Source organism: Drosophila suzukii, chromosome 2L (assembly GCF_043229965.1).
Source record: "Drosophila suzukii chromosome 2L, CBGP_Dsuzu_IsoJpt1.0, whole genome shotgun sequence".
Classification (NCBI taxonomy): domain Eukaryota; kingdom Metazoa; phylum Arthropoda; class Insecta; order Diptera; family Drosophilidae; genus Drosophila; species Drosophila suzukii.
Genome location: NC_092080.1, coordinates 24,831,722 through 24,851,693, shown reverse-complemented (window position 1 = coordinate 24,851,693; position 19,972 = coordinate 24,831,722). Strand labels below are relative to the sequence as shown.

The 19,972-nt window shown below is 37.0% G+C and overlaps 3 protein-coding genes across 9 annotated transcripts; 1 reads left to right on the top strand and 2 right to left on the bottom strand.

Moving 5' to 3' along the window:
* Positions 1-96: 96 nt before the first annotated feature.
* LOC108019129 (uncharacterized) lies at positions 97-6,647 on the bottom strand. Of its 3 annotated transcripts, none has more exons than XM_017086867.4 (2): positions 6,493-6,647; positions 97-2,098 (listed from the first exon to the last, which is right to left on the bottom strand). In XM_017086867.4, the coding sequence occupies exons 1-2, from the start codon at positions 6,590-6,592 to the stop codon at positions 540-542; spliced, it is 1,659 nt and encodes a 552-aa protein (XP_016942356.3). In that variant the 5' UTR covers positions 6,593-6,647; the 3' UTR covers positions 97-539. The 3 variants fall into 3 exon arrangements, with proteins under 3 accessions (XP_016942356.3, XP_016942358.3, XP_016942357.3); XM_017086869.4 differs by lacking the exon at positions 6,493-6,647 and adding an exon at positions 4,748-5,351; XM_017086868.4 differs by lacking the exon at positions 6,493-6,647 and adding an exon at positions 2,185-2,327.
* Positions 2,493-18,942, top strand: LOC108019126 (uncharacterized). 5 transcript variants are annotated; one of them, XM_070999533.1, is made up of 5 exons: positions 16,081-16,328; positions 16,527-16,940; positions 16,998-17,283; positions 17,362-17,755; positions 17,815-17,936. In XM_070999533.1, the coding sequence occupies exons 2-5, from the start codon at positions 16,540-16,542 to the stop codon at positions 17,817-17,819; spliced, it is 1,086 nt and encodes a 361-aa protein (XP_070855634.1). In that variant the 5' UTR covers positions 16,081-16,328; positions 16,527-16,539; the 3' UTR covers positions 17,820-17,936. The 5 variants fall into 5 exon arrangements, 2 of the variants coding, with proteins under 2 accessions (XP_070855634.1, XP_016942353.3); XR_011605892.1 differs by lacking the exons at positions 16,998-17,283; positions 17,362-17,755; positions 17,815-17,936 and adding exons at positions 12,106-12,530; positions 12,590-12,875 and having other exon boundaries at positions 14,806-16,328; positions 16,527-16,760; XM_017086864.4 differs by having other exon boundaries at positions 16,082-16,328; positions 17,362-18,942.
* LOC108019128 (uncharacterized) lies at positions 9,455-11,755 on the bottom strand. Its single transcript, XM_017086866.4, has 2 exons — positions 11,170-11,755; positions 9,455-11,113 (listed from the first exon to the last, which is right to left on the bottom strand). Exons 1-2 carry the CDS (start codon positions 11,535-11,537, stop codon positions 9,466-9,468), a joined length of 2,016 nt encoding a protein of 671 aa, XP_016942355.3. The 5' UTR covers positions 11,538-11,755; the 3' UTR covers positions 9,455-9,465.
* Positions 18,943-19,972: the final 1,030 nt, after the last annotated feature.

The window sequence follows — 19,972 nt, the reverse complement described above, 5'->3', positions numbered from 1 at the left end:
AATGATTGCGCCATTGATGCGCAATGTCTGCATTAAAAAAAGGGAAAACTCAATTGAATGAAAGCGTAATATTACTAAAAAAATATAAACGAAAAATAAGAATTTAATTTTCCTTTTATTTTGCTTTTTTAAAAGAACGATTTAAAGCTCAGCTAACTCGTATTCTATGAAATATATGAAATACAATTTATTAATAGTGTTAATAAGTACCGCATTCCTCCCTTAAAATTACATGTATCTACAATTATTTGTACACAATACAATTATACATTTTTTCTTACACTACTAAAATAATTCAGTATTTGTAGACTTTGAAATGCTTGCGTCTTATGCTATTATAAACTAAGATATTGATAATGAATTGTTCAGACTGTTCATTCCGTGTGTATAATCGATATTGGATATATCATGGCTACTAGAAAAGCTCTCGTTTTGGGGTCGGCCATTACGTTACCACACTCACATGCGAGTATATCACCCAGTAGTTACCTCACTAAAAATATCACAATATTACATTTATATTATTGGATTTAAGAGGACTACAGAAAGGAACAGCACAGGATCAGGACTAGCACCGTGATGGGGAATATGGCGTATATCTCGCTGCGCGGATGACAGGTGGAGATCAAGTTGGTTATGTCGTCCGCCTCGTGCTCGATTCCATCCCTTGTAGGCACCTCGACCACCACGATCTCGTCCGAGAGGAAACTTATATTGAAAGTGCAGTTTGTGGTATTAAGACAGCTCTGCGATTCGCTCATGTTCGAGTACTGATACGTTGGCTTGTAAATATCGAATATGGCGTGTATCTCATTTTGCACATGGTCGTTGTCACTGTAGAATATGTAGTAGTAGTAACCATCCTCGATCACATTGTGCACCACCATAGAACTCTTGTTGGGAGAACTGTCCATTATATGCGGGTTTGAGCACTCATTTTTTGGCTTAAAGAACTCCTGCAGAAGAATCATTCCATTAAAGCACTGAAATAGTCCTGTCTCAAAGCTGGATACCGAATTGGACTCATCGGTTTCCGTAAAGTTGATGGCATTTCCGCCGTGGATGGTCTTCCTATCGTACACGTTCTCCCTTTTTGATCTTTTATAGAGTTTGTCGTAGAGATCCTGCCTCTTCTGATGTCTATGGGTTCCTCCGTTGTGTCGTTTTAGGCGTTCGCGATGGGGCGCATTATCTGAGTTATGATAAGACTCACTCGAATTGTGAACTGGATGATTCTCGTCTTGATGGTGTTCGGAATTGTGTCTACTTTCATCATCTTGATGTTGGGGAATACCATTTAAAGACTGATTTTGATGGTGTGCATGCGGATCTGAATTGTGATCACGGTGATTTAATATGTGTTCTGTGTGATGAGATCCCTGCAAATCCGCAACTGTATGCAGGTCGGGGTCACTGTGATGAATTGTTCCCTTCTTAAGTTTCTTTCTAAGCAGTTTTGGCTGGGTCGATACGCTTTCTTTGAGTGGTATATTTAACTGTGGCTGTGAGGCATCCTCACTCAAGTCCTCTCCACCATGATTTTCATGCTCCATTAAAATATCCTGATTGCCCTTCTCCTCCACGATCTCTACGTTGTCTTCGAAGAACACCTGGACCTGTTCATGTCCTTTGGCATAATTGGCGCCCAGCTTGTTTTTATTGTGATCGGTCAGACCGCAAAGATTTAGTTCTCTGTGGCCATGGATGATCAAAATTCGCGATCCGTCGAAGCGTGAACAGAACTTCACTCGCACCTTGGCCCCTTTTAGCAAGAAGAAGCCCCAGTACTCCAGGGTATCGTCCGGCAGTGTCATAGACTTCTTCAGCCTTATGTGCTTGCGATTCGTCGCGATCTCCGGCTTATTACGAAGTTGAAAAGCGTTGAAATTGGAGTTCATTCGCAGGGTGTGTTTCGAGCAGAAGACCGACGAGATTCCCGCCCGAATCTCAATGATATCTGACTCCGCCATGGGATAGATGACATCCGCAAACACCGTCTTTCGCAGATGCAGTGGCATAATGATAAGTATGGCCGGCAGTATAACAATCATCAGGCAGAAGATCAGCACCCTCTTTACTCCGTGCATTTTGCGGGTTTCTGCGAAAATAAATGGAAGAAAGATAAAGATTACTATCTCGTGAGTAAAAATTTCTGTATATATTTTATATGGCCTGACGGGGCACCTTCAAAGTGATATTCCGTTAAGGGCTGCATCTTGGCGACTCAAGATTTCCTTTTTGCTGTGAAATAATTTTTCTGCGACTACGTCTGATTCCCAACCAGGTTTGTTGAACACTGTCTGATTGTGCGATTATCAAATTAGTCTGGGCGACTGGGACCGGCATATTTTCACGCCTCCCCCTCCTTAGCTGAGTATTTGTGAGAGGCGAGATTGTATCAACAGTCCGACACGATTATTGATATTGTCCGTGTGTATAACTAAGCTATTCACAAGATTCAATTGGCAGGCTCAGATCGATGGCCAGCCAAGTGACAGCCGATGTTTGATCGATGTTTAGCGACCCACGACTCCAGATCACTCTGTCAAACTACTTTGTTTTCCAAAGATTTTCTTGTCGTTGTTAACATGGCAATGCTTATAACAGGAGCGGATTTTTAAGTACTGTGGTAATTACCAACATTAATTAAACTACCATTTTTTAATAAGTAAGGAAGGTATATTCTCACTAAGAGTCATACATAAATGCCGTCTATACTGAGGACCATTATTTAAAAAGAGATTTTATAGATTGAGATAAGAAAGAAAACAAGTCAGAACGCTATAGTCGATGGCCTCGACTATCAGATACCCTTTACACAGCTAAATGGAGTGCGAAAAAATCGGAGATGTGCAAGCATTAAAGCGACTGCTCCCAAGATTGCACACCATGAAACTTTTATTTGATTTTAACGTTTTAATCGATGGCTCGATAAATTGTAGATTATAGATAATTAAAACAAAATCCATTTACACTTTACAAAAAAATCAAAAATGTGGGCGCCAGTCAGCTTTAAGGTGTTAAAGGGCGTGGCACTCTGCTGAAATAAATTCCAATTCCAACTTTCTAGCTTTTATTGTTTCCGAGATCTCAGCATTCATAGAATGGACGGACGGACGGATATGATCGACTTGGTTCGTGATACATACTTTATAGTGTCGGTAACGCTTCCTTTTACCTGTTACATATTTTTCGACGAATCTAATATACCCCTTTACTCTTCGAGTAACGGGTATAAATATTTTATAATATAAATGTCTATGTGGCCACTGGCCCTGCTTGTGTAGAAAGGGGCGGGAGTTCTACACCACTTTGCTATTTTTATGATCACATTCCATTTCATACATCTTTTCGCCAAAAAACGTAACGATAGGGGTAATGCAGTCATATGTCTTCGGTGGTATTACTCGTTCAACTTTTCTATTTGCTTAGTTTTCTCTCCAACTCGCAAGATTACGCATATTTTTCAAGTACCTTATCAGGCGGCTAAGGTAATTACCGGCCTATTGATGCCAACTTTGATAAGCACTATTTTGCCCTCATGGAAATGATTTTAATACCAGTCGGGTCTTATCAACGTGAGCGAGTGAGTTGTGATCAGAAAAATGTGACATAAATATAGTATTTATGGCGCACACGATTGTTTTTTGCTGGCACGTTTTTGTCGAGTGCTTTTTGAAAATGTGCTCTGAGCTAAAAAACAACATCATAAACGAATTTCGCTGCTCTCTGATTATCAACGATATGTACATGTTATGTACGGACTGTAGGAGAACGTTAAAGAATAAATGCAAAATCCTACAAGTTAAACGATTGAAAGATAAATAAATCTTGAGTTAAAATAAACCGTATTGATAAATCAATGGAAATCACTTACTTAGAACAAAGAGCAAAATAATAAAAGGTATTTAACTAAAACAATTAACCGTTATTTTATAATTATAAATTTATGTGGCCCAAGTTTACAGAGTTGGAATTATTATTCCATCTTCGAAAATAAATTATAGTAGCTTACATTTAATGTCATAGATAAGACCTAAATAAATAAACTTAGCTTTTATAGACTATAGATTATTTTATTCTAATAAAAATTTAAGTTAAATTTTACTAGCTACTTCTGCCCTACTTTCTGTTATCTGTAATAGTATCAGAACATATGGTTGTCGCTAGCCCCTAAACTGATACTACTTAGTAAGATTTCTTTCTTTCCATTTTTTAATACAATTGCGGGTTTTTCTTTTCCTTTGTCAGATTTTTCCGGTATTTCCCACGACAAAGACATTACACTGCGGCTCAAAAAAATGATATAGGTCGCGTATTATTGGGACTTTGTTTACATTGTTTTTTCAATTTTGACAATGCTCTATTTCATTGCCGTTTCTTAGGTGTCAAAAAAAACTTGTTATGAACACACTGAAACAAATTTAAAGGGAATTATAAATTTTTTCTTTTTTCACCTAAACGATCATTTTCAAAATATGTAAGTTATAACATTTTTTTTATAAAATTTTAATTAAATATCAACCAATTTTTGTACGCATTAAAAAATATAGGTTTTTGTTTTTCTGTAGTGGTAGTAGTATCTGATCAGGTTTTTATCTTGTTTCAAAAAGCAGCAGAAGTATGCATATGAAAAATGTATCTAATCCGCTGAAAGCACCTGTGGAAATGTTATTCTGGTTTGTTTTAAATTTACACACGTACGTAGTTTTGAGCATTGACTCTTGCTTGGACTGTTGGCACTTACATTCTTAGCTCTTCTGTATATGTTCTGAATTTGCACTGTATCTTTGGGATTAGCGTCGACTCGAAAGGTGTTGACAAGTGCAATTCTGTTTTAAATTTCACAGGCAGTTGACGATTTGTCTTTTCATTTGTTTGTTTTTCTATTTTTTGTCTAACAACTAAGTGGCTGAGGTGAGCATATATCCAAAATTAGACGGATGCATGTGGATGAATATGCTATTTCGTATTTAGGAGACCCGAATCACACGTGCCGATTCCCATGGTTTATTATCAAAAACAACTGACTTTTATTTTGACACACATTTCAATCAACAACTTGCTGTCTTCTCTTTCTCTGGCTCTTATCGCGACGACGCTCTCCCTCTTCCTCTCTTTTATTTAGCACATTGTTTTTAGCTTCCGCATATCTTTGTTTGTTTTTGAGACACGTCGTGTAATATTTATAAATTAGGGGGCTCTTTTAACTGTACTTTCCGGCATTTTCCCGTCGTTTTGTAATTTTTTAAGTATTTATCAACCATTATTATTACGACATTTTCACTCGACTCGACTGAGGGAAAACAAAACGCTTCAATTCACTCCCAAAGGCGCCCATCAAATGAGTTGGACTGAATGGAAATTTTAACCCCAAAGAAATATAGACGACGCGATAGCGCAATGCAATGCTCTCTCGGCGCTCTTTGTTTTAGGTGCACTGCAAACAACCGGCTGTAATTTCGAAAAGTTCCTATATCTAAACTTATTTAACTTTTTAAGATACATGTAGGTATTTAGGGGCCTTGCTTTAAAAAATTAGTTTTGACCATTATCTGCATTAATCTTTCTTTGAGCGCTTACTTGAAAATGTTAAATTTTTTTTGGAAAAATATTAACTTATCTAAAAAAATCTATGCTTTCCAAAAGATTATCTGAAAATCAGAAAATGAATAATTTATTTTTTAAGGTTCATAAAAATTAAACGTAATTAAAATATTTCCTAAGAAATTAAAAAAAATCATAGAAAAACTGATTTTTAGAACCAATTATTTTAATGAAAAAAATAGCAGACAAAGTATATTTGTCCCCCATAACATTAACAATTAATTAAAAAAAACTTTAATTCAATTGAAAATATATACTAATGATAAAAATTTCCAGGTATGGTAAACATTTTTTTCAGTGGCCACTCTCAGTTTTCACAGTGTGCGTGAGAAGAGAAAAATACTGCTCGGAAAAATCTTCGTTTGGACAAAATATTTTAAGAGAAATGAATTGTGTTTTGAAGTTAAGTTAGCTGCGCTGAGAATTTGGTGGAAAACTTGGCTAAATTGGGTTTTTGCTTGCAGATTATAAATATATTACATTAGATGGGCGATCAACTATATCAACCAAGAATACCTAAATATAAATCTCCTGTGCTCACTTAATACCCAAATATAATTGAAATATGAAAAATTAGACAGCCCAATAATTTTTATTTTTTGCAAAGAGAAGTGGCATTGATACGATATTTTGAAGAATAAGCCCTAATATAAACACTTGAGAAGTAAAATGCTGCGACGAGCACAAAATTAGAATTGTTCAGACCCTGCTCTTAGCATATGTGTTACAAAATACATTTGTAACTGATATCTTTTTTTAATTTTTACTTTACCTAAGTTTTAGATATCTACTTCTTTAAATATTTGAACATGCATTTATATAAAATGGATTTCGAGTTTGTGTAGAAGTAGATTTAACTCTTATCCAAGTTTCTCTAATACTTACTATGCAAATCCGGCATTGAGTAGTAAAAATCCGTGTGATAATAATGCAGTTGTCCAGGACTGATTGACGTTGTCCTGCTGAACATCTTTTTGTTGGCCATTGTGGATATTTAGTTGGAGCCAGAGCAGACCCGAAGCAAGTGAAATATCGCAGCGAACTAACGGAATGAATTTAATCCGAATCGTGCGGGAGTCAACGTCAACTGTGGACAGTGTTTGGGATAACGATGACGCTTAATCCAAACAGACGTCGGGGGTGCCGTCCTCATCTGAACTGATACTGATACTGATAGTCGCTGTCGGCCTATTATCATAATGAATTAGTAAACAATGGTAATAAGTAGACAGAACATAAACCCAGCCCAAGTTTTTCAATTGATAAGCAACTAATTGTGATTGTTTGTCAGACTCGAAGCCCTGGCTTTGAACCTAGGCATACGTGTATATATCAATATATCTGACAAAATTATTTACTCTTGGAAACAGTGGTATATTTAGCACACTGGAAAAGCTTCACGTGATTGATTGGTTATTTAATATCTGAACTGTCATAATTTCTACGACAATCTCCAGTTCCGGTGAGAAAACCAATTGGGGAAATTATTAAATGGCCCAATTTCCGGTAAGTAAAAGCAAAGAGGACTAGAAGTGTAACTTTAACAAGGGCATGGTACATATATAGAGTTACAAGGTGCACGAATAGTTTTTATCACGAACATAAGTCAATAAACAAAGTAATTTACTAAAACATTTGTTTATTGCCTTATATAAATTATATTCTTTTGGTATCTGGAACGTTTTTCAGTGCTTGCTACCTATCAGATATTCAAACATGTAGGTAATGGCTGTTGGCGTCATCTACAAACAAAGATAAAACTATTCCTTGTCGCACCCACCTCAATATCTCCGACTTAAAAATTCTAGACATCAAATAAATTAAGGATTTATGGCACTGTTTATCTTATCTACTGCAAAATATTGTATTATCAAGGTGGAAAGTTTTGCATTTAGACTGCAGGCCAAGTTAAGCATTGGATTAATTGAGTGTACTGCGATCAAGCAGTTGTAATATATGAAAATTTGTAGATTGTCACATAATTATTAAGCTGACACCTCCACTCCTTATACAATTACGTTATTACACCCGTTACATGTAGAGTAAAATGCTATATTAGATTCGTCGGAAAGTAAGTAACAGGTAGAAAGAAGCGTAGAACTTTAAAAGCTAGAAGGTTGGGACCTGCAGATTCTTCCGCTTCCTGCACGGCACAACTTTGTTTCAGCAGGGTGCCACGCCCACTCTAACGCCCACAAACGGCATTAACACTAAAACACGTCTAGCCCCCACATTTTTTAATATTCGGTAAAAATTTAAAAACGATTTAGTTCCTATTATCAATAACCTTCTACATGGCAACAACTAACGTAACGTTTATCTGATAGTCGAGGCCGACGACTATATAGTCTTCTCTTGTTCTAAGTGAATAAGACGCTCGTTCTTGAATAAAGAATAAAATGCTTTAACCCCAAATTATCTGAAAATGTCCTTGATTCAGCAACATTAATCAATAAATTGGACAAAACCAGTACGATTGCTACTAAACCTAAGAATAATATATTCAACAAAAAATTTTTCCTTGGTAGGCACAAACGTTGTTAGATTAATCACTAAAATAACTTTATTTTCTAAAAAGCAAAGAAAATCGGACTATATTTGTACAAATAATTTAATAAAATTTTCATTCCATAGCAAATTTAAAAGATTTTTAAAAATATTCAATTTTATTTTTACAATTCAGACTTGGCTAAAAAAAAAATCGTACTTAATTTAAGCACAATAAATTCTACAACTAAGAAGAATACTTACATACTTAATTTAAGAACCAAAATTCTTCAACCACGAAAAATAGGTTTACCGAAAATGTTTGCTGCATTAAGATTAAATGAATGCGGTTTTTTTATTTTTTTATTTTTGATCATTCTTATGGAAGCCCATGACATGGCTGGCCGATCCGGCTCGTTTCCGTGGGCTAAAAGTAACGTAAATTTGTTTATAAGAAAAATAAACTTTATTTATTTTTCTAAAGAAATTTCTTCCCCTTCATAGTAAGCCCCTCCAAATAAATTCCCCTTATGCCAACGTTTTTTCCAATCCTCGAAACATGCCAAATATTCACTTCCCGGTATAGCCATCAGCGCCTTCTTATATCTCCTTATCGTGATGCAAAAACCAAGATTTGCTGTTGCCTATGATACGAATAACCCTCAAATAATATTCCTTATTAACAGTTTAGCCTGGTGGAATGAGGTCATAGTGCACAACACCACGAAAATCTAAAAAAAACGTAACTTTTTTTAATTTAAAAACAAGTTTTATTTTTCAGAATTAACGGAAAAAATATTTTTTTTTAAATATTATAAGTCTTACAATAAGCTTTCCAAAGAGAACTTTCTCCGTTATTTTCTAAATACGTCCAAGTTATAATAGGATAAATAAAATACGGTATACATAATAATAATCTGATAACCATAACGTCATCGTTTTTTTAAAGGGAAAAGGTCAATATGAGAAATCTTATCCGCTTTTCTATCTATTACGGTTTTTTAGTGATTTGTGCTTTGGCACGTGATGGGCATTTTACAACATAAATATTATTTTTCTACTTGTTTTAAATTGTTTAATAAATCAAATACGTGCTGAAATTAAATTGGACAATGGTTACTCACATAAGCTGTTAAGTCGGCAAAGTTAATTTTTAGTTTTGTATACCCGTTACCCTTAGATTTAAAGCGCTTTTCCGACCCTATAAAGTATATTTTTGATCATGATGTCCGTCTAACAGCAGACCTCTACTCCTCAACTCCGTTATAATTAAAATAGTCTAAATGTAGGGAGAGCTGGACTTGTTTTCTGGCATAACACACCTATACGGAGATAATTTCAATATCTTCGTTGTTTTCTGGCATAACACACCTATACGGAGATAATTTCAATATCTTCGTTGATTTCTGGCTGCATGTCTGGTAGTTCATATAAGCTCTCATCTACTTTTTTCTTCTTCGGCTTAGTAAGTTTCTGAACTTCTTTCTTCGTTTTCTTTATTTTGTTCTGTTTCTCTTTGGCATTGTCCTTTGTTTGCGAAGTACTTTTTACTATTCGGCTCTCGCAAATACAGAACTTCCTGCCTCGTATTCGCCGCATGCAGTTGGAATCATTTTGGTAGTTATTCAATCGAATTACGGACTCTACATTTATGTATTCCAAAACTTGGTGCTTGTGATTGTAGCGCGTAGTGGCTGAGAACCTTGGGTTATTCGGGCTGGCAGTGAATTGCACTCGATAGGTGCTGCCATCTGACAACTTTTTGTCCTTTCGTTGTAGAACCGTTTTGACCGATTTCAATGTGAGATTGGAGCAGAGCTCCTGCAAATTGTAATGGTGCAGGAATTCGTTGATGCTACGGACGAGTAGCTTTCCCAAGGACAATTGCTTAATCTGCTTGACGTTAAGCAGCTTGTAGCTATCACACGGGCAGTGTGATTCTCCTATTCCGGCATCCGAACAAGTACGATTCTCGGGGACTGGAGCAAAGAGAGTCTGGCAGGTGGGACAATCCACTAGCTTGTCCACCACTCGAGGCCAACGTTCCCCCAGCTCCAAAAGGTGCTGCAGTGTGAGATGAAGGTCGTACGGGGAAGTCAGACGGTTACTGTTGATCCTCAAGGACTGAACTATTTCCGGATGCATTACTCTGAACCACGGTGGCAGCCAAATAAACAAAATGGGCAGGCTTTCCTCCAGGAAGTCCTTATTCTTTCCCTTTCGCATTGGTCCCTGATCGCTGAAAAGAATAACAATCGATTGGGAAAGAACACCAGTTTTCTTTAGTTTTGTCAACATTTCCATGAGGTCAACTTGCATTTTATCATTTGCATAGGATTGCTCAGGGTTTATACTGTTGGCAAAAAAAAGTCCAAACATCGGTCGAGTTGAGTTTGCATGTCGCTTTAAATATTGCTCACAATAGTCGTAGATATACTTGGTATTTAAGCGCCTGCCAATGCAGTCTCTTCTCATATTTTGCTTCAGAAAAGGTCGAGCATAAAAGTCCGTAGGACTTTCAAAAAATCCAGACTTGTCCAGATTGAATATTGTCAAGTCGGACATTCCTTCGGCATAGGCAGTGATATAGCCCTTCTTTTTAAAACGTTTCCATATCAACGGCATTGTCTTAATGCAACCAATTTTACTTAAACCGCACTTCAGATTCATCCAAGTATGACGACTGTAGCCGGTTAGTAAAGCCATTAAATTGTGCAGGGCACCCTCACCCACTCTGGTATATCCGACCATTTGGAACCACCCCTGCATTCTCAGATGCTTCAATATTACGGGCATATTGCGTCGAAAGTTGATTTGGGAAACGCCAGCGACTCCAATCATAACTACATTGGGTCTTCTATGCCACGAAATAAGTGGGGTATAGGTCTGAAGACGTTGCACAAGGGCAAAAGTGTCTGATTGTAGATCCTCGGCCAGTTCATTTCGACAGGCTGCTTTTAGACCCTCGACATCGCGGGGCACAACATAGCCATCCGAAAACGCGACTTCCTCACTTAAACTTTTTTACAATTAATTTATTAACAAGTTCTTTGTCTGTAAAAATATACTACTTACAAAACGGGTGCATCGGCAGTTGTATTGCGATTGACCCTAAGGATTTTGCGATAACTGCAGTTGTAGCCTACTAAGGGGGATTTCTCTTCCATAGCCCCTAGTCTTAACTGGGCAATATTATCGTTTACATTCAACACATATTGCTGCATTTTCTCGTCAAACCGAATGCTTATTAAATCATCGTCTGCGGAGCACAATTTGATATTATCAGTGTACTTTTTTATAACATGCATTTCTTTTGGGGTATATGGAATATGACACTCCGATGTCTTGATAAGGTGCTCATGATTGATTTGTAAGGAAGTCATAGCCAAATAGCTTACTACAAATAAGTTAATTAACAACAGCAGCGTCCGACTAGGTTCCATATTTAATCTCAACTAGTCGGAATAGGGTGTTTCGCAACAATCGTAAATTAGCCTATTGTCTAGGGTAAATTACAATTTTCATGCTGTAATACTATAAAAATTGGTAAACCAATTATACTTCGTCAGCAATCTTGTGCAACGCTCTTGACTTCCGACTCTTTTTTTCCCTCGCATCACCTTCCGCCCATTTTCTCGGGTACTTACTCAAAATGGCGAAAAACTTACACATGAAAGAAAGTAAATTTGACCAATAAGTTTAAGGCAAGGAAGAACGTGAGCAAGCAGCAAATAGACTTTTTCCGAGATAAAAATAACAACTAGGTAAATAGTTAGGTATTGGCGAAACCAATTAATTTCTATTTCTTGTAAATTGTGTTGAAGTAGACGGAGAGATGGACTTGACTATTTACTCGTACTTCATTGGATCAGAAACGTCTCCCTGATATATCAAAAGTTAAAATACCCTCTGTAAGACTAAAAATAAACTATTCAGCTTTTAAAAAATAAAAATTCACCGTGTAATTAATTTGTATTCGGTACATCAGCCGGTACTTAAAAACATCAGTTGGCTTACATATTTACAATGGCGCGGTTGGTGTCAAGCAAATTTAAAAGACTTTTTGTGTGCTTTCTCGTTGTAAGTTTGATATGTCTTTGGAGTAAGATTCGTTCAACAGAAGATCACATACATAGTATTAGTTTTCGGCAAGCTCACGGAAAGAAAAAACTCTTCTACGTTAAATCTGGAAAGTGTGAATTGCCTTATGTGGATCCATTTAATGCCGAGTTCATGAAAATTAATAACCCAAAGATATTTATACCATGCACAAATGAAAGTGATCTTATTACTGTACACTACGATAACATTTTCAATCAATATGTGCTACATATAAATGAAGAAGTGCTTCATAGGCTGTCGCAATCGAAAAGTAATGACTTTGCTTGCTTTTACCAAAAAATTATTTACGGTCAATCAGCGGATCGCTACGATAGGTAATGCTGAGTTATAAGTGAAGTTAACTTTCCACTAGAACATATTTCTTTAAGCCCAGAAAAGGAAACAAAACCAAACTAACTCAGGACTGTTTGGTGCCCTTGGATGTCGAAGGGATGTTGGTGGACTGCAGAACAGCGGACGAAAGGATACTGCTGCAACAAGACGCTTTTATGTTTGTACAATACGAAGGGACTCCTAAGAATTTAAGTCCAGAACGAAAAGCTAGTGTTATTATGTACGGCATAGACACTGTTTCACGCACAAATCTACGTAGGATGATGCCAATGATATACGAGTACCTTAAGTCACCAGGCTGGTATGAAATGATGGGCTACAATAAGGTAAGAAGAAAGTTGCCAATTATTTACTGTCAATAATGAAATGGCAGGATGGGCCAAACCGAACCTTGAAAGATACAAATTTTTAATAAACGAGTGGTAAAAAAATAAATTAAGTCCTTCCTCAAAATATATTTATATGATAATTATCATAGTTATAATGAGATATTTAACATGGGCTGGGCTATATTAAGGGCAACGCTTTTTTACCAAAGCGTTGCGTAGTACACATTTACAGTGACTAACTTAAGTGGTTAAGTTTTAAGGAAATAGTTCTTAAAAACACAAGTGTGCCAAGTGTGCAAAATCTGCTTATATTTTCGTTTTTTAATTTTAAAAATTGAGTTTAAAGAGATAATTTAATGAAACAAAATTAATTTGAATGTTAAATATTCCCTTTATCCAAAATAAAATTGTTAATTTTTATAAAACATTTAGAAATGTAGAAAAGCGCACTTGAAGTTTAAGATGCTAAGTGTGCCAAACCTTAAGTTCGTCACTGTATATTGTTTCGGTTAGCTTTGAGTGTTCTGTTTTTTAAAAACTGTCCATGAAACGATTACAGTTTTTTCTGTTTTTAAGCTTTTGTTTTTTTTCCACTTAATAATTTTTTTTTTTTAAATAAAGTTTTTTATCACAAATTTTTTTTTTATATTTATTTAGCACATTTTCTAAGTTTTATTAAAAGCCTTTTCAAATTGTTCAGTTGAATAAATGTGTGTTAAATAACAAATAAGCAGGATTAATAAGAAGGATTAAAAACAAAAAACGTTAGTGTTGTGAGTGTGGTATTTTTTACACCGTAAACTAAGGTCATACTATGAGGCGAAATGAAATAAATTTGAAGACGAACTTTTACTTTGGAAGCTTCACTTTACCTCCCTAGCCCACTCCCCTATCTAACTGCCATGATGTAGCAAAATACGACTCAATATAACAAAACCTTAGAAAAATGATCGATACTTGAATATAAACTTTAGCTTTTTAAGGGTGTAATTAATATAGCCCCTCTTCTTTGCCTTATATTAAACTGAAAGAAAAAAACAATTTTTAACTTTTACTTAAAATTGTTACCGAAATTACAGCTCCCCTCCCTATGCCAACATTTTTCACAGACATGCAGAAGTAAACATACTAGACGCGTATACACACTTCATGGGGTCGGAGGTATGTAACAGGAAGTATGATTGGATAACATCCAGCACATCTATTCTTCCGCGGACTTGCCCTTTTTTGTTATTGCTTTCTGTGGGTCAAGTTCCACAATACTGGGCAACAGCTTGGAATATTGCGTCCTTTTTCATCTGCACTGACTTCTAGCAGGAGCTTTCCTTCCGTTTTTGTTCTTTTGTTTCCAGCTAATGGTTTATGTCGATGTGAGTACTAGGCTTAAGCCGTTTTGGCTTCAGGAGTTTCTTCCCTTTTTTTTAGGCCCTTATTTTATAGTATTCACAGATGTAGCAGACAATTATGATGCAAAGCCGTAAAGCTTTTTTTTAAACTAAGAAATGCAATTTAAATTTGAGAACACCAATAATAGTTTGTAATTTGAAATAAGTATTACTCTTTGAAGGAAGTGTGTTAGATCTGTTAAAGATTTACAAATAAAATATTTGTAGCAAAAGGATATTAGTAGGTTTTATAAAGAATTGAATGTGGTATTATTATGGGGCATATAAAAGGGGACGGGGTATATTATCGGATATTATTGCTAGCCTGAAACGTTGCATCTTGCACGCTCTAGCTCCTACGTCTTGGCCTTAATTTTTTATCTTTTCTTTTACATATACTATATTGAGATAATAACAAATTATTCAGCAATGCATAAAAGCTAGTTTGTGTGAAATCACCTGTATTTCATAGATCAAATACCCCACTGTGGGACGGCCCGTTTAACGTCAAACTTAGTAATAGTTAATTATTTTCATTTTAGGTGGCAGATAATTCCTTTCCCAACATATTCGCTATGCTAACGGGGTATTCTCCAGAGACGGCAGAAACTCAAGTTTGCAATACGGATAATTATGGATGTTTGGATAAAATTCCCTTTATTTGGAAGGAATATAAGAAACACGGCTACTTGACAGCCTATGCCGAAGATGAGGAAATATCAAATACCTTCAATTATATGAAACCAGGCTTCGCCGTAAAGCCCACAGATTACTATTTCCGTCCCATGTTAACTGCCCTGGAAAAAGAGACTGTGGTCAGGTATAATGCTGGTTCGTTGATGAAGTATTGTCTAGGTCGTCGACTGGCCAACAGCTATATCTTCGACTATTGCCGACAGTTTATGCAGCGATTCGTGGCCGATCGTCCCATATGGGGTATGTTTTGGTCAAATCACTTTAGTCACGACGACTTCTTTATGCTTTCTGCCATGCAGCATAAGATCTTAAACGACCTGCTCGATTTTGAGAAAGATGGGGCTTTCGAGCATACTATAATGATCTTCTTCTCCGATCATGGAGCTCGGTTCGGTCCTCTGATGCGCATGAAGGAATCATTTTTGGAGGAACGACTACCCATGATGTTCATTTATCTACCACCCTGGTTCCGGGCTAAGTATCCCCAATACGTTGAGGCTCTGTCCCTGAACCAAAATCGTCTGAGCTCAAACTTCGACATTTACAACACCTTGAAGCACATCCTACAGATTGATAATGTCGTAGAGGAAACAAAATGGTCATTCGACTGCCCCCAGTGTCAGTCCCTCTTTTACCCTCTGCCCGAGAATCGCAGCTGTTCGGAGGCTGCCATAGCGGAGGCCTACTGTACTTGCCACAACTACGAGGAAATCAAGGAGGAACCATGGACCTGGCGCATGGCCGATCTGGTGGTGGATCGCATCAACAATTATTTACGGTTTTACAATCTACATAATCAATGCAGCAATCTTACTTTGAAGGTGGTCAACATTACCGAACAATGGATGGAGGAGATCGACGGTGATGTTAACCGACCGAAAGGAATGCGATATTATCACACCAAGCTTCAGGTGCATCAGAATATGGCTGAGTTTTTTGCCACCGTTCTGTACAACAGGGAAACAGAAGAACTCAAAATAAACGTGAAACTCATCAGCCGTATTAATAAGTATGGTACTGATTCAGAATGCATTAACAATAAGATTCATAAGTTATATTGTGTATGCCTATCAAAGCTTCGAACACCATAACTCTAAAATGAAATTAACTAACAATTGCAAAACGTGTCTGACACACAATAACCCCGGAAAAACAAACAAAAAGTAGAAATAGTTATTTACAAATTGAAGTTGTTTTCGCAAATTCATTGTAACTTCACTCCCATAATGGGAACATGCAAATAATAATTATTGAAGTCAATGCCTGTTGATCTTATTTTCTCGTTAGTCGTTAGTTATAACTTCACCCAGTCGGATCGTAATATTTACTATTAAATTATAGATTTTTAACCGCGCTTTAAAATTAACTGGTATTAATAAAAGAAATCTTGTAATCTTAAAATCCTCAAAGTTTTTCCATAGTTGTAGCGATGATTAATCGTTATTTTTTTAAATAGATATCACTGAAGCTAGCAATAATCCTCAAAAATGCAACATTTCCCATTTCATTTAACTGCAAGGATACATCAACTTCGAATTGCTGAAGTTAACTTGCTTTCTTGTTTTAGGATCATATTGACAATGAAGGAGCCTATTGCTGTCCCTCCTAAACGTTTTCTATGGTGCATTCCCATTTTCTGCCTTTTAATTTTTTGGAACACAATGCCCTACGAAGTAAATGAAAAGATTAATACATACAATAAGGAGACCAAAAAACGATTTTACGTAAATAGCCCAAAATGTCAAATACCCTACGTGGAGCCCTATAATTCTGAGTTCATGAAAGTCTACAAGCCAAAAAACTTTACACCCTGCTCCAATCAAAGTGATCTCATTACGGTGCAATTCGATAAAATGTTTAATCAATATGTGGTACATATTAATGAGGAAGTGCTCCATAAGCTGTCCCAGTCGAAAAGCAATGACTTTTCTTGCTTTTACCAGAAAATTGTCTACGGTCAATCACCGGATCGCTACGATAAGTAATGTTGTTACGAGTAAACATGAGTTTCTAAAACAAAATTTATGTTTTAAAACAGGAAGGGGAACAAAACCAAACTTACTCAGAACTATTTTGTGCCCTTGGATGTCGAAGGGATGTTGGTGGACTGCAGGACAGCGGACAATAAGAGACTCCTGCAAAAAGACGCTTTTATATTTATACAACCGAAAGAGACTCCTCAGATTTTAAGGACAGATCGAAAGGCGAGTGTAATCATGTACGGTATAGATACCGTTTCACGCACAAACCTACGTAGGATGATGCCGATGGTATACGAGTTCCTACAGTCACCAGGGTGGTACGAAATGATGGGTTACAACAAGGTACAAAGTGTGCCAATTTTTAAATGCTCCTAGTAGTTAAGATCGTCGAATAAAGAGCTCATTTTTCTTTTATTCAAGGTGGCTGACAATTCCTTCCCTAACATATTCCCTATGCTAACTGGCTTTTCCCCGGAGACGGCAGCAACTCAGGTTTGCAACACAAGTCAGGAAGGATGTTTAGACAATATACCCTTCATATGGAAGGACATGAAAAAAAGAGGATATTTGACCGCCTATGCGGAAGATTCGCAATGTATAAACACCTTCAATTATTTGAAACCAGGCTTTTCCTACAGGCCAACGGACTTCTATTTCCGTCCTTTTTTAAACGCCCTGGAAAAAGAAACTATGATCCAATATTGCCGGGATTGTAAACTGAAATACTGTTTGGGTCGTCGACTGGCCAATAGCTATATCTTCGACTACTGCCGACAGTTTATGCAGCGCTTCGTGGCCGATCGTCCCATATGGGGTATGTTTTGGTCAAATCACTTCAGTCACGATGACGTCTTTATGCTCTCTGCCATGCAGCATAAGATCTTAAACGACCTGCTCAATTTTGAGAAAGATGGGGCTTTCGAGCATACTATAATGCTATTTTTCTCCGATCATGGAGCTCGGTTCGGTCCTCTGATGCGCATGAAGGAATCATTTTTGGAGGAACGACTACCCATGATGTTCATTTACCTACCACCCTGGTTCCGGGCTAAGTATCCCCAATACGTTGAGGCTCTGTCCCTGAACCAGAATCGACTGAGCTCAAACTTCGACATTTACAACACCTTGAAGCACATCCTACAGATTGATAATGTCGTAGAGGAAACAAAATGGTCATTCGACTGCCCCCAGTGTCAGTCCCTCTTTTACCCTCTGCCCGAGAATCGCAGCTGTTCGGAGGCTGCCATAGCGGAGGCCTACTGTACTTGCCACAACTACGAGGAAATCAAGGAGGAACCGTGGACCCGGCGCATGGCCGATCTGGTGGTGGATCGCATCAACAAGTACCTCCAAGCTAACAATCTGCTGGATCGATGTAGCAATCTTACTCTAAAAGTAGTTAACATCACTGAAGAAAGAATATTAGAGCTCGGTGAAGACGTAAAAGTAGCAAAGGGAATGCGACATTACCACACTAAGTTCCAGGTAAATCAAAATATGGCAGAATTTTTTGCTACTACTCTCTACGATAAAGAGACCGAGGAGCTCGAAATCAATGTGGAACTTATTGGTCGATATAATATGTATGGTCCCGATGCGGAGTGTCTAGACAATAAGATCCAAAAGATGTATTGCATATGCCTATCAAAGATATGGACATACAAATAGCATCGTTTATTGAGTCATGAGCCAACGCACTCCAAAATAAAACCCTATTTCCGCATCAATTAAAATGTTTACTAAACCACTTAACATTTATTTCATATATAATTTTACAAAAAATGTTTAATACATATATATTTGCTTCCCGTATAGTTTAAATGTTTAATGGTTAAGACATTTTATTGTCCCCCAAAACCTGACCTAAGCCAAACTAACAGAGCTTGCATCATTAGACGTTCAAATTTTTAAATAACCATTCGCGGTTCCACGGGAAGAATTCGGTGCATAAGTCCGCCAAGTAAAAACAATAAAATGATTAAGAAGGCATTCCAATTAAAATATGTATTTTATTCCAAATTTCATATCAAGAATGTGCATATTTAAACGGATACAACTTTGGAGGCTCCTTAAAGAATTCTTTAAAAACTTTATCTTCCTAAGTTCAACGAGAGGATGAATATGCAATAAAGATTCGTCGTCAAATATGTAGCAGATATGTATATACATATATTTGTCGGAAAATTGGAGCCTTCTCCATGAAGGTTCGCATTAGTCGCTTGGTCGATTGCTTGTTGTTGGCTTGTTGGCTGATGCAGCGAGTCTTCGTTGCCTTTGTTGCTCATAATAATTAACCTTTTAGCAGTCCTCAATTTTACACCACGTTATAGCTCAGGACGAAAAGAGAAAGGGAGCGACCAGACCTAGCAACGCAACGAAGCCACACAAAACCTCAGTTCGCAAACTGAGTCCCCATCATACCAAAACTGATATGTACCAGTTTTACTCATGGTCACACCTTAAAGTATCATGCCTAACGAAAGACTGAACTACCTCCTCTCCGACATATTCTTGTTCAGGATCTGTCCGTATGCACGCTGTGATCTCTGAAACTAAAAAAACTAGAACATTGAGTATTCCTATTAAGGTTCCTTAGCTTTCGATTTATCGAAAAATTGTTTTCCAAATTAACTACTCCCACTCTAAGGCCCACAAAAATGTGTAAAGTTAAATTATAGCATCAAACAATTGATATCAGAACTTTTGATTGCTGTAGGTGCGAACGTCACTATATTTAACCCTCGTTGAAAGGTGTTTTTGTTTGATATGTTTTATAGCTGCAATAGCAACGATCTGCAAGAGTATACAAACTTCGGCTTCCAGCAGTTAGCTGCCCTTCATATTTAAGAAAATTTTCTAATATATTTGTTTCTTTTTTTTGAGAAAAATTAATTTTAATCTTCACGAAATGCAAAATGTGCCAACGCCATCTGAGGAGAGGAGGTCTGCGGGGCTGGATGGACGGGTCCAACGCCTGGGGGAAGAAGTCCGCGCGATGGGGAGTGAGGTCCACAAAATGCGGACTGATCTG